The 15240-nt window shown below is 39.4% G+C and overlaps 1 protein-coding gene across 4 annotated transcripts in view; it reads left to right on the forward strand.

The window, feature by feature from the left end:
* mta3 (metastasis associated 1 family, member 3) overlaps window positions 1-15240 on the forward strand; it is a 28833-nt gene that overhangs the window by 5714 nt on the left and 7879 nt on the right. For all 4 annotated transcript variants that reach the window (XM_053639513.1, XM_053639514.1, XM_053639516.1 and 1 more), the window contains exons 4-14: window positions 638-764; window positions 3281-3344; window positions 5520-5637; window positions 8477-8579; window positions 8921-9020; window positions 9132-9320; window positions 11209-11283; window positions 11386-11444; window positions 11559-11680; window positions 12292-12449; window positions 13721-13943. In XM_053639513.1, coding sequence (XP_053495488.1) covers window positions 638-764; window positions 3281-3344; window positions 5520-5637; window positions 8477-8579; window positions 8921-9020; window positions 9132-9320; window positions 11209-11283; window positions 11386-11444; window positions 11559-11680; window positions 12292-12449; window positions 13721-13943 — 1338 coding nt within the window. The remainder of the gene's footprint in view (window positions 1-637; window positions 765-3280; window positions 3345-5519; window positions 5638-8476; window positions 8580-8920; window positions 9021-9131; window positions 9321-11208; window positions 11284-11385; window positions 11445-11558; window positions 11681-12291; window positions 12450-13720; window positions 13944-15240) is intronic.

Genomic DNA, 15240 nt, shown 5'->3' on the forward strand with positions numbered 1-15240 from the left:
AGCCTTATTGGAGAAGGTTAACTGGGCTACGTTTGTCCATCGTGGAAGAGCTCACGTCCAGTGTTGAGAAATGGTGCTGGCAGTAATGTATCTGAAACAATAGTGAAATTGACCAAGGCTGAAATGCTGATGCCGATACCATTTGTGGTGCTTTTTCTGCCAGTCAGTTTGATTCATGTCCTAATGCAGTGCTATCATTGCAAGCGTCTTGTCTTCCATTTCACCATCTGATGGTTTATATTACAACTGTAATGAACAATTTCTTAGTACTCTAAATAATTTTCCAGATCATTTGACTTGCCAAATAGATAGCTTGAACTGATGAATGAGCATCTGTTTGACTTTTCTGTTAATGTGGTAGAAACTTTTGAGGTTTTAGAAACCTCATAACTCACTGTCTTAAATTTTTAATTTTGCATGAATGTTGGTTATTCAGGCGTTTGTTTTAAATTACGCTTTGGTTAGACTTCTGCAGTATCTAGTGCAGTGGTTGATTTTGAGAGAGAGAGAGGGAGAAAGTGTGTGTGTTCGCTGCATTGCATTTCTGATAATTTATATGAATGTCTCTTTTTGTAACAGCAGCACTTCTAGTTCTAATGCTCTGTGTCTGTGTGTGCGTGTGTGTGTGTGTGAGCAGAAGATTTGGAGGAAGAGAAGGAGATGCCTACAGAGCCAGAGCTTAGTGAGAAGCAGAAACACCAGCTCCGACACAGAGAGCTTTTTCTGTCTCGCCAGTATGAATCGCTCCCTGCCACACACATCAGGTAAACACACACACACACAGCTTTTTTCTTCAAGAAACTATATGCATAGTCAGCATAGAGAATACATAGAGTGGTTACTGCAACATAGGCCAGGTTTGTACAACGTCAAGGCTTTATGTGTGGACGCTCACATAGAGGTCTGTCTTTACATTCGGGGGTAGTGTCACGTGAATTTAGCCAGACTTTATAGGAAACGGAAAGCAAAAAAAGAGACGAAGGTGTAGAAGGCGGCACGGGCGTAACCTTGTTCTGTGCTGTGGAGAAGAATGATGATGGTGCGAAAGATGAAACCTTGAGATCAATTACAAACCAAGTTAATTTGCGCTTAAAGCGTTTCTGAAGCATTTTTTATTCGTCTGTATCCAGCTGTAACAAGTGACTCATTTACTGAAACGCTTCAATTTAACTCATGTTTAAATCCATATTTCTAGCAATTACAGAACGATGGATGCTTTAAAATTCTTTTAGAAATGAGATGCTGTGGTTCATATAACCTACATTGTGTCTTTACTGGAAGGTTGGGAGGTTAAAGTGCGTAGTCCTACAGAAAGCGTTAACTTGGCCAGTACAACGAGAGCTACAGTACAACCAGTATAAAACTCACACTTTATATTACCTTATACTACAATATTATGATTGTAGTTATCTGTAATTAAAAAAAAAAAAAAGTGTGATACAATAATGTGATCATATCACTGTGTCTGATGAAAAGGAGCCTGATATAAACTGTTCATTTATACCTCTTCATGAGAGTTTTATCATATTACACCACCCTAAGAAACTAATAGCATGAATCAGCTATTAGTTAAACCGTAAATTTTTATTTTTTTATTTTTTGGTAAAGTCAGTTCCTGTCAAGATTGAATGTGTGAGATTTTGAAGGGGCCACATTTACATTATATTTCATTTACAGCATTTGGCAGATGCCCTTATCCAGAGTGACTTACATTTATTACATTAAGTTATACATCTGAGCAATTGAGGGTTAAGGGTCTCGCCCAAGGGCCCAACAGTAGTAGCTTGGCAGTGCTGGGGCTTGAACTCCTGACCTTCTGAGCAGTAACCCAAAGCCTTTAACCACTGAGCCACCACTGTCCACGGGATACTTTTTCAGACAGGGGTGGGGACACGGCCCCAGCTTCTCCAGCCAATGGAAGACAGGAAGTACTGGATGCAATGTTATTGTTTAAGTTTGACACTTGAGATATATTTGCATGTATTTTATTATGAAACCCTTGATAAAAATCTGCAAAAGAATGGTCACACTGTCTAGCACCTGATCCTTCTGAGACGCTTGTGATAAATTCATTAACAGCATGAAGTTACACCTAAATTTTCATTAAAAGTTAGCTGACGCTTGCTGTGTGCTCTAAAATTGCTATTTCTCAAAAAAGAAAAGGTAATGACCCTTTATTCTGTGCTCCATTTATTTATTTTATTTAACTGTATTGTTTGGAAAGTCAAGGTGTCATGGTTCTCCAGTGGTTGTTAAAACAACGATGTTGGGTATAAATGCTCAGTCTCACATACACATGATTGATATTGTTATCAGGTTGGTATGGTATTAGCTTAATATTAGGAAAAATCTGAAATACATCAACAGTGGAATCAGTGTAGTTTTATTATGCCAAGATATTAATTATTCAGCATCAATAAAATTTAACTATTGTTGGCTATATAATATTTCACTGACTATTTAAAATAAGTTAAATTGTCAATACTAACTATACTCTTAATCCTAACCTGACAATGTATAAGACGTTTCCAGATTAAAAAACTATTTCGCAAGCTCTTGCTTTTTATATATTATTACCTATTTGTAATAATGTGATTAGTTTAGAGACCTTTGTATATCACCGACAACGTAAATCAGGCTATGAGAGAAGGCGAACTGTAGGAATAGCATTCAGGTCTGACAAGCAAAGGTCTTGTCATCCACTAATGACTAATGTACAACCGCACCTGTAATTTCTTTTGTTCTCTTCACCCTGTGTTTCATACGAGTGACCTGAGAGAGAGAGAGAAAGAGAGAGAGAGAGAGAGATGACAGATTCAGTATTAACTCGTGTGCCACTTCCAGTCACAGATCGCATAATGGCTGCTGTTATCTGTACTCCCTGGTCTACTAATTTAAAATGGGTTCCCACTTTGAACCGGTTTTGGCGTGTCTCCCTATTACACATTCACCCAGTTTAAGGAGAAGAATGAAAGCTTATGTAATTGCTTCTGTGCTGTTTGACAAATGCATGATCCTTTTCAACCTCCGTCCTCCTACCATAGATGATCCCCCCCCCCTCACCTTTTCCCACCTCACCTCACATTCTGCCTCTTTTCTCATTTCTTTTCATTCACACTTTTTTTTTTTTTGCAATCTTGCACCTCATGTCACTTCCTCCTCCCCCTGCTGTGCCAAGATCTGTGTGCAGAGCTTGGTGTGTGTGTGTGTGTGCGCGTGTCTGTGTGTGTGTGCACGTGTCCGATTCTGAAAGCTGCTTTGTGTCTGCTTGTTTTTCCAGGGGGAAGTGCAGCGTGGCCCTCCTGAATGAAACTGAATCAGTACTCTCCTATCTGGACAAAGAGGTACCCAAGTGCATTTTTTATGGCGTTGTGAAAAGTGGCCCAAATGATAAACATAAACATTTTTTTTTTCAAGCTAACCTCTGTCTGCAGTTTATATATTCTATGTATGAGTACTAGGGATGTCACGAGAACCGATACTTCAGTACCAAGTCGGTACCAACATTCTTAAAACGTGATGATACTTGTTTTTCCGCACTAGCGTTGGAACCGGTTCTAACGGCGGTACCGAGGTTGCAATTTTTCTGAACCTGATGGGGGCAGCAAATACGCGCAAGTGTTCTAGTCAGTCCACAAGTGGTGAAGAAGAAGAAGAACGCCTACAAGCACACGGAAAAACTACACAAGTTTAGCTTAGCTTAACAAGGTTATCTGCGCCCCAACTCGTTGAGAGGAAAAGAGAGGAAAGCTAGCATCGGTTTCCGGTGTGCAACCGATGCTATCATTCATTTCAAACAAAGCGAGGAAACACCTGGAATTTGGCGAAGCACCTGAAAGACGGTCCTATATTATGGATGTTTGAGGCAGCTGGCATTGTTGCCATGAAACCAGCTAACGTTATGTTCCATGTAATGTTAGCGATAGCCTGTCATTTGTTAACGACGCTAACACATTGCAATGTTATAAACTACCTCCTAATGGGCCACCATGTATCGCCATTCAGCCCGTGTCCTGTCAGCTAAATGTAGCTACTGTCACTAATAATTATTCAAACGTTCATGCTTTTAATAAATCTTTCTGTCCTGCCACCATATCAGTGAATTTAAACTAATGCTTGCATTCAGAGTATAAGGGGTATGTGTGCGCACGTGCACAGTTTGTGTGCGTGCATGCGTTCGTCTGTTTGCATGCGTGTGTGTGTGTGTGTAGGAGTGCACCTCCACTCATTGTCAGACAGTGTTTGATAAATAAAATACCCCTCTCTCTCTCTCTCACTCCCTCTCTTTCTCTATCAGCCAGAGGTGGATGTGCTCCAGGAGAGTTTTTAATTTAATTTTTTTAAATTTTATTTTTAAACTACACTGTAGTATCGACTTTGGTATCAAGTATCGTGTACTTTTGGTGGTATCGGTACCGACTGCTAGATTTTTGGCATCGCAACATCCCTAATGAGTACCACAAAAAAGAATTTCAACAAAAAAGAATTTTTTCGGGGGATTTATGCATGATCGGAGTTATTCTAAGACAGGGGTTTCCAAACTTTTCCAGGGCAAGACCCCCCAAATGGCATTAAAATTTGACCGAGGCCCCCCTTTTGCAAGATGTCTTTAAAGCACATTAAAAATACAGACTTCTGAATATATCCCCCTTTTTTATTAATAATTACATCTTACATCTTTGCATTACATTACATTAGGAATTGATTGTGTGTGTGTGTGGTTGTCTGAGAGTGAGAACGAGAAAACATACATTTATTTATTTTTTACACAAATTGTTGAGGGCCCCGTGGCCCCACTTTGAAAACCACTGTTCTAAGAGGTATTTTTTTTTTTTTAGAATGAGACAGATATGAGTTAAGTCTTATCAAAGCTGATTTTTGCTGAACTTTTCAACACTGAAGCAACACTGTTAAAAACGGTTATATTTACTTACAACTTTCCAAGGATTTTATGGTATTTATGCATGATCAGCATTAGAAATGAACAAACCAGACATTTTTCCATCTTGAAAGGTTGTCCTATCTCTGAAAGGATCAATGTTGATAGTCTTAGAGCTTAATTTAGGAATACATTTCTACTGAAGAATGTGTTAAAGCATTCTGAAAAATGTTTCACATGAACAGTTGTTCTTAAAATTGACTTTGATGCCAGTTTAGAGTAAGTGGCATGGCTTGTTATTTCCTCAGTACAGGGAAACAAGTAACAAAATTATGGTCTGTGGTAACCACCCATACTACACATATTGGGTAGATAGAGAATGTAGAAATGGCCCTTCAAATTAAACGATCGTTTAACTTCATGTCGTCTCAAGGGGTTTTTACTCTGTCGCCTCGGCTTGCTCATTAGGAATCTAAATCTACATCCGGAGTGAAGCATTTTTGTGATAAGGTCTGTTGTAAAAAGCGCTATACAAATAATTGAATTCAGAGATGTCATATTTTGCAGGGCACTTCAGAGTGTGTGTGTTTTCAGTTTCTAATTTCTCATGTCTGTCTCTTTTTCTTTCTCTCTTTGACAGGATGCTTTTTTTTACTCCCTGGTGTATGACCCAACACAGAAGACCCTACTGGCAGACAAAGGGGAGATCCGTGTGGGCCCCCGCTTTCAGGCTGATGTCCCTGATATGCTCCAGGAAGGTGATCAGAATACTGTCTCACACACTATAACAAATCTCTCTTGTGATTTTATTATTGTTTACTTTTTTTGCTTATTTTTGAAGAAGAAAGCTTATAATTGTCTCTCTCACACACACACACACGGAACAGTACATATCCCAACTTAAGACATTGAGGTCAGAGCGCAGGGTCAGCTATGATACAGAACCCCTGAAGCAGAGATATTTAAGGGCTTTGCTCAAGGGCTCAACCGTGGCCGCTTGGTGGTGTTGGAGCTTGAACTCCTGACCTTCTGATCAGTAACCCAGACCACTGAGCCACCACTTTCTTCAATATCTTTGCCACGATCTTTTACTTCATTTTATTTTGGATTAAATAAATTAATGGGGTAGTGGTGGCTCAGTGGTTAAAGGCTCTGGTTTACTGATCAGAATGTCAGGAGTTCAAGCCCCAGCACTGCTAAGCTACCACTGTTGGGCCCTTGAGCAAGGCCCTTAAACCTCAAATGTTCAGTTGTATAAATGAGATAAATGTAAGTCGCTCTGAATAAGGGCATCTGCCAAATGCCATAAATGTAACATGTAATGAATGAAAAAGCTTCAGTCTGGTTAACCACCAGCCTCTGTTTATAAAATTGAGTGAGGTTGGATAGTAGAACTTTTTCTCTCGACACTGGGAGAGGTTGAGTATGGTGCTTAGTGTTTGCAGAGTATCAGGAATAGTGACTGCTGGTGCATCACAAAAGGAACAGGATAGATGTCTATATCAGCAGTTACAATCAGTCAAGTGTGAAATTGCTTTACTATCAGTTACTTCGCCACTTATACTGTTTCCCCAGCTATATCCCCAGTTGCAAAGATCTTAACACTTTTCTTCCTGTTCTCTTGGTACATTTGCATACAAATGAACAGTGCCTAGGATGTCTATGTGGAACACTATTTTGAAGGCCAAATGTGTTGTACACATTGTCCCTGCTGAGAGAAAACAACTGCATAGCAAACATTTATTAAAATATTTTAACATTAATTTGGTGTCCTTAATACTTATGTAACAGATGGTACCATGGAGGTGGAAGTGGGTGGCCTCTTATTCCTAATATTGAAATTTATTATAGGATATTGGTGAACTCTTGATGTAAATAGTTAAAGACTGGCTTGCATTATATTGTTTGGTAATGTGTAATGTGCCAAGAATAATCAAAACAACCACAGAAACCCTCAGTAAAAGGATTTTTCCACTGCATGGTACAACTCGACTCGGCTCGGTTTACTTTTCTTGAGCTTGCTTTTCCACTGCAGTTTAGTGCCGCCTCAACGCGGGTGCCATCTTCCACTCACCTTCATGCAGGAATAATGTTGTATTATCGAAGCCCTGTACAAATACACGGTCAGGCCCTTTTTCAAATGCCTTTCCTGTTCACTGAACATGGACCCTATTAAAGATGTAATATAACGGCGTTCTAGAACCTACGTAGTGCTTGATAAGGAGCGACTTCGATAAATTCCTGTTTGGAAATCAGGTATTTACAAGCGAGATGTAAGATCTAAGACAGAAACCTCTGTTGTAATTTTATCTGTTATGAGATAAACGATACATAATTTTCAATTAAAAGAATATTACCATACGCAAAGTATGTATTAAATGATACACATTATTCAGGCACAATACAGAACCACTTGTTAAGGAGAATTCCCTACTCCCTCTACTCACAGTTAGTATCGGCTCAGCTCGCTCAGAACCCCCCAAAAGCGAGTCGAGCCGTACCGTGCAGTAGAAAAGCGCCATAAGGGAGAGAACATCATCCAACACACTAATTATTGCTGTTCTGTGTTCTGTTAGTATTGCAAAGGTGATTATTTTATTGCTAGGAGAATGTGACCCACTTGTATTTCATACACACCACCTTTTCCCAAAATGTATTTGTGACCCCATAACCACAACTCTATTATTCACTTGTTCTGATAGCTGCTAGGCTTTGAAACTCTTGGGATGCTGGGATATGGACTACATTTGTGCATAATATTGTAGCAGTCAGAGTGATGGACCTATTTATTTGTTGGTTGGATTGGGCATTGCTTGTGGATTGCAGAACTCTAGTGGTGCCCAGTGGCCATTTGTCTCTTGAGGGTGACCATTTGTGAACCGTAATGAAAAGTGACAAAAAGCTGGTAATTAAGAGTAACTGAAGGAAAACCTAAAAATATCAAAATTTTATTTGTTAAATTTGCAGTGCTGCTGTTTCAGATCATTTAAAATGTCATTGACTCTGATAATCAGGTTTATTAGACTCGGCTAGCTGCATGAGGTGTTGTGTAACCACTGATCTAATTAGAATAGAAAGTAATCATGATTCAGGACTGGTCACGGTACAGGAATAGTATGGGTTACTATAGTACTGGGGTTAATAAAGCATGCTATAATCTACCAGGGAATAAGGGAAATCAGTAATTGCAGTTGGCTAATATTGTAATAGTCACGATACCGAAAAATTATTGCAGCAACAGTACTACATTGTCATATCCATTTTTACTCATCTTCTCCTTAGTGGGGGGATTGAGGATCTCTTCTCCATTTTTATCGACTTTAAGAGACTTGGTAAACAAAGGCCTTAGAGTTAAGCTAAGGCTGAGAGTCTATCAACACTCTGACTGTGGAAAGTTTGATTAATAAATCACTTCAGGACACAAATTAAATTTTTCTGGAATGAACTGCTGAAGTGTTTGGAATGAAAATGGGTAAATATTTGGTCATTGGAAGCTATTACTATGCTCTTTGAGAGGTTTGATTCTGGAAAAAGTACAAACCTTCATAGCTTACGATTTGTTGATTTGCATAAAAGAAACTGTCCTCTTTCAACCAGGGGAAGCAGATGACAGGGACCAGTCCAAGCTGGAGGTGAAGATGTGGGACCCAGAATGCCCGCTGACCAATAAGCAGATAGACCAGTTCCTAGTGGTGGCTCGGTATGTGTTGTGGCTCAATATGAAAATAAATCCTTTTGCTTAAAGATTGAACACTAAGAAATGCTGGTTGTATTGTATGCCAAACAACTGTAGTTAAAATGTGTTCATTTAAAAATAATTGTAACATACAGTCATAGTAAATATGTCCATGTCATTGTTCTGCCTTCCTTCAAAAAAGTTTCAAGGTTAATTATATAGAGCTGTGTGCCCTGAAATAGAATGGTATGTTTATAAACTGAGATGCTGCTGTTTATAATAATAACTGTAATTATATTGTCTCTGATTGGTGTACTGTTTGGAGGTTCCCACTCATGAAAGTAGTGCTGTTATTGTTTGCACAGGGCGGTGGGTACCTTTGCTCGGGCTCTGGACTGCAGCAGCTCTGTCAGGCAGCCCAGTTTACACATGAGTGCTGCAGCGGCATCGCGGGACATCACACTGGTACCATCAGCAGCACTTGGTTTTATAGCTGTCCTTCTCTCTTTTTCGCCTCATTCATTTTCTTTCTGTGTGTGGCTCTTTTTCTTGTCCCCCTGTGCTGACCGTGTGCAGTTCCATGCCATGGACACGCTGCACCGGCATGGCTATGACCTTTCAAGTGCACTGAGTGTTCTGGTGCCACAGGGAGGCCCTGTGCTCTGCAGGGACGAAATGGAGGAGTGGAGCTCTTCAGAGGCCAACCTGTTTGAGGAAGCGTTGGAGAAATACGGCAAAGATTTCAACGACATCCGGCAAGACTTTGTGAGTCCAAATCATAAAGATCATAGACGGTCATACAGAGATGTTATAGGAAAGCAATACACCTCTTCTAAAGAGAACGCAAAAGCTGTGTGTCAAACTTTTTGTAGCCAGGGGCCCTGTTAAGTATAAAAATCAATTCCAACAATCCCCCTTAGTATGGGTTTATTTTGTGAACGTTATTTAGATTGTTTCAATATTACTTTTTTGGTGCCATAGAACTTTCTCTTCCTGAATTTTTCACTGATAGAGAACACAGGTCTGAGTTGACGTTGGTGCTTGGACCCCAAAATCTAATAACGTTGATAATGTGAGTCGTGATTTCCAGACCACAGACCGTTGTGGTTAAGTGTGGGACGGAATGTTGGTTAACTTGTCCCTCTGTAGAAGTTAGAGCTCAAAGTGAAACAGGCCTAAACTTTTACAATCAGTTTAAACCAGATAGAAAATCTGGAGTGTGCCCAAGTTTCAGGGTCGGGTGTGAGTGGTTCTGTCAGGCTTTGATCAGTACAGATTGTAATGTTTTAGCTCTCTGGGAAATTACTTTCTTTCCACTAGAAACTTGGTATCTAAATGGAGAGCTGCCCTTGGATTGAACTGCACTTGGAGAAGCAAGGCACCAGATGATAACTCAAGTGTAAATGGTTATTCAGACACTCATGGTTCAATACCTGAAACAGAATCATGAGTGATTTTTCACAAGAAAAATCCCACTGAGATGCTGTTGCCACAGAGCTCTGTTGGCCTTTGGTGGGATATGCATGAGATGGCCTTTGGATGCTAGAGACCTGGCCTCTGTCCTGTTGTTTTTGCTTGACAATCCCTGGATAAAGGTCATTAGAGAGTGAGCATGTGCCAATAATCAGGCATGCATGCAGTGTACCGTGATACTCAGGATGCATTGTATTATTTTTGGCATATTTGGAGGCAGCATTACTTCTCATTCTCTATGAGGGCCATTCCGTTCATAAAATGAGAGTTGAACAAAATGGCAGGCAAATGGCACTCTGCCCCAATAGAGGAATGGTTATCTTTAGAAAATGACACCTTATTAAATATGACTAATGGCATATCATATTTTTTTAGGTATGAAAATGAAATGTCTGTACACACCTAGCCAGACCAAGCCTATATTTGTGGGTACACAGCAGGGATGATATTTTGAAGCTGCAGGGGTTTTGTCCCTAATCAAGCTTGCAGGCTGATGAGGGCTTTCCTCTCAACATGCACTCTGCCACATCAGGCACTCTCTATCTCGAGTTTGAGAGGCAGGCTACAAGATGACTGCTGTATGGGTAGAATTTTCTAGGCTTTCACATTGTTAAAGATGCTGCATTAAAGTCCAGCTTGTGAGAGTACAGGTAAGAGTTTGTTTTGTGGGCAAATCTGAACAGTGAAGGCAGGGGCCATTTCCCCTGAAACATACAAGTAGGGGAAAAAAAAAGAACAGAAATGCCACATACATGCTTCAGCATCCTGTGTGCAGTCGTACCACCGGCTTTCAAATGAAACTTCTATGTTGTCATCTTCTTATTGCCTTGTTATTTAAGTGCAAGCAAGGATGTACATTAGGACATATCGAAGTGTTTTTAGCATTCATCCTCCAGGCATCTGCCAAAGGCAGGTGCTCATGAATAAATATGTGCATCTGTATGCAAAGCCAGACATTCCATGTCTCAGAATAAGCATCGAAATATGGAGGTATTTTGAGGTTGTTCTAGTTTGTCGGTGTGCAGAGCTAAAGTGAGAGCAGGCACACAGTTCATCAGGGACAGACAAAGGACTCTTATGAAGTGTGTGTCTGTGCGTGCATGCGTGCGCATCACTATCATGGTAGTTCTCATGCCATTTCTTACTTTTTGCTTTGTACCGTCTTTCTGCTGTGTTTCAGCTCCCATGGAAGTCCCTGACTAGCATTATTGAGTATTACTACATGTGGAAAACTACAGACAGATATGTGCAGCAGGTAAACAAAAGAACTGAAAGAATATAATGTTACTGTTGTAATATTGACTGCATACATTATATACCGTAGACATGGTGCTAAATCATTTATTTGTCGATTCAGAAGCGACTGAAGGCAGCTGAAGCAGAGAGCAAATTGAAGCAAGTCTATATCCCCACGTAGTGAGTTCCTCCTTGCCTTCTGATTCCTCTTGCTTTCTATTCTCTAAAAAACGACAATATTTATTCACTCATCATAATGTGAAATTTATGATGATGTTTTTTTTTATTCTGCAGTAATAAGCCAAATCCTAATCAAATCTCTGTCAGCAATGGCAAGATGACCACCATGAATGGCGCGGCAGGACCGGGCGGGTACCATGCAGCCAGCGGGGGGCGTGCATGTGAAAGCTGTTTTGGTGAATATATTATGACTTTTCTTTTTTTTTTTTTCCTTCTTCAATTACAATCAGTAGAGTCCGCACATTTCACTTAAAACATGTGCCCTTAAAAAACTGAGAACTTTGTTTTTCAATCATTTAAGAGAGCTGCACACGTTTTTTAATCGAATTGACCTGACAGGTGGCGCGCAATCCAACTGATCCTCAAGGATCTTAAACAATCAATAGTGACTGTTAGTGATCAATCTTCAATAGAAGGACAAATGTGTCCTTCACATGTTTCAAGATATAGTTAATAGCACTTGGAGCTTTAGAAGATCTTTAGAGCAGCTCTTCACAGTTGCTGATTCCTTACAGGTTCACATGTCTGTGGGTGAATTTAGTGGGTCTTTTTTTTTCCCTTCAGTTTTCACTTGCCTAAAATCTAACAAAATTATTTCTTATAAATTCTTCTGAAGTTTGTTATAAGGTTTGGTCATTGAATATGAATTGAAATTGAGTATGTAGTATGAAATAACTATTGTTGTACCACAGTCTTCAATGATCTCCTTTTTACAAAAATAAAATCATAAATTTTGCCAGGCACTGACAGCATGAGACTGTGGTGACCATCTCCTTTGCCTCCCTAGCCATGCAGTCTGCTCAGTGGTACTCGTGGGGTCCTCCGAACATGCAGTGTCGCCTCTGTGTCTCCTGCTGGATGTACTGGAAAAAATACGGTGGCCTGAAGATGCCAAGCCGAGCTGAGGGAACAGAAGAGAAAACACCTCCAAGCCCTGCTTCAAATGTAAGCACCTGCTAGAGTCAAGGATTAGGGCATGCGGGTTTTAGGAGTCAGGAATAGATGATGGAGGTGACCTGATGATCTCTCAGAAGACAACTATAGATGGGTTATATGGACCACACATAGGATTGAAAAGTGCTTTTATACCTCATCAAAATATGAAAGTATTGGTGCAGTTGGCAATCAGGTTTGGAAAACAGTGCAAACTTGGTTGTCCCAAAAGATAAAAAAAAAAAACCTTGAATGGAAAAGTCATTCGAGAAACAGCTGTGTGCTTTGGGTATTATAATCTTATTTCCATACTTGCTTTTTATTTCAAGTTCTGCATGACCATAGTTGGTGGAAACATTAATGTGCATTTTCTTGTGTCTACTTTTTGGAAATTTGTTTTATAATTAAAAGATTTAAAAGACTAAAATAAACACTTCTAGCATGGAATAGAGTGAAAACATGGTTCTGTGTAAGTGGTAGTGCAAGACAAAATATAAACCGAAAATATACACTACCGGTCAAAAGTTTGTGGACACTCGATTAAAATGCTTCTCATGATCTTAAAAACCTTTTGATCTGAAGAAGATTAAATGATTGAAATCGGTGTTGTAGACAAAAAATATAATCGTGACAACATATTCATTTCTTTCATTAAAAAAAAACAAACATTTTAGTTGCAAAAAAAGATTTTTTTTTAAATGGACGACATGGAGTGAAATATTCCTGAAATACTGTTTAAAAAGCATCTCAGGGATATTCCTCAAGAAATCGGTTGAGAAAACGCCAAGAATACATTTCTGGAAATTCTAGACAAAACGGTGTCTACTTTGAAGATGCTAAAATGTTAAATTATTTTGATTTATTTCGGGATTTTTTTATCACGACGTAATTCCCATAGTTCCATTTGTGTTATTCAGAGTTTTGATGACTTTATTATTCTAAAATGTGGGGGAAAATATACAGAATGAGTGTGTCTAAACTTTAGGTAGTGTACCTAATGACTGAAAATAATGTAATTAGCAGACTGAAGCTTAATCACTCCTCTGTGACTAGCATTATTGACATAAGACATATAAAAAGATGATTTAGATAATGGTGCAAAAATGATCACATCCGGTCAGTGTAATAAGCAAAGTGCTGCTTATTCCATCTTTTCATCTGTTTGTCTCTCCCTCGACCCCTTATCTGTCTGCATCGATTTTCCTGTTGTTCTCTTTCCTTCATGTTTCTGGCCTGCTTACCTTTCCCTTCATCGTCTCCGTCTTTCTCTCGTCTGTCTGTAGGAGATGCGTTCACGTGGCCACAGCCTGCGTCAGACTTCCCACATGGTTCCCGTGAGAAACAGCGGAAGTCCCAAATCCTCCATGAAGACTAAGCAGGCCTTTCTGCTACAGGCCACGCGCCTCACCAAGCTGGCGCGTCACATGTGCCGTGACCTCATCAGGCTGCGCCGGGCTGCGCGCCGCCCCTTTGTGCCCATTAACTGTGGCGCCATAAAGGCGGAGTGTAAGAGCTCTTTAAATTCCTAACTTCAGTCTTTCTCTATCTTGCCCCTTTACACACACACACACACCAAACACACACACACACACACTCACACACACACTCATCACTGCACCCTCTTTGCCCTCTTCCCCACAACCACCTCTCAACATCTCGCAGTCATTCCTCCCCTTCATTTCTGTCTTTTACTGTTTTTTGTTGTTATTATATTATTATATTATTTTGTTTTTTGTATTCCCCCACCTCGTTTCCAATAAAGAAAGCCTGTCCTCCATCATTTTGGGTTGCAATCATCTTTTCATTTGTTACATTTGTTTCTTTAGATTTTGGCTTGCTGTTGTCATTTCTTAAAATAGAGTAAAAATATATTTGGAATGTCTGTGAAGAAGGGTTTGATCACATGAGAAAATCAAGTAGATCCCAATTATTATTGCCTTTACTCTAGCTTGTAGTTGTACTTGCAAGTGCATATAATGTGAGACTTGTATTTATTAATGTTGCATTTACAGATAGTCCTTTAAGTCTATTTTGCCTAGAAGAAACTGTATTTTGCACACCCCTTATGATGTTTACTACTTAATGCTCACTGTGAACCTGTCCTCCCCTGCCACAGTTCATTTTACTGTTGCTTGCTCCATTTCATTCTTGATGTCATATGCAGCACTTGTTTTTGTTGGTCATGTTTTTCTGCATGATATCTGTGCTGTACCTCAAGATGTACGTAAGGCATAAGAAATTTAAAAGCCTATATAAAATAGTGCTGAATGTAGTACCTGTGCCTTGTCCTGCATCTGTAACAGATTCAGGCTGTCACTGGGGGTTTGTAATTAATATCCATCCACAAGTGAACTTGTGAATGTATAGTCTCTGTGGTCTATTGAACAGAGTTTTATGAAACAGTGAAAGGATAGTTAGAGTAATATGCCCTTGTGTATCCCTTTTTTTTTTAAATATTTTTTTTATACATGTTTAGCGGGCTTAAGCACCTTAAGGAATGCAGTGTAGGAGAAACAGCTTGGACAGTTCAGGAAAGAAAGTTAAAAAAAAAAAAAAAAAAAACGTGTGTGTGCATGCACTAGACAAAATATAATTGAATGCATTGACTATCAAACTGAATAATCTTTTAGATTACTTCATAATATTGAAACGTCCAAAGATCAATTATGAGAAGTCTATTGTTGCAATGTGACAGTTGGTAAGTTAGTTTAAAAAACATTTCTACAACTTACCAATTAGCTAAAACCAACAATGTTTTTTTTTGTTGTTGTTTTTTTTACTCAATACTTATGACAAGGAAGTA

Source organism: Ictalurus furcatus, chromosome 13 (genome assembly GCF_023375685.1).
Source record: "Ictalurus furcatus strain D&B chromosome 13, Billie_1.0, whole genome shotgun sequence".
Classification (NCBI taxonomy): Eukaryota; Metazoa; Chordata; class Actinopteri; order Siluriformes; family Ictaluridae; genus Ictalurus; species Ictalurus furcatus.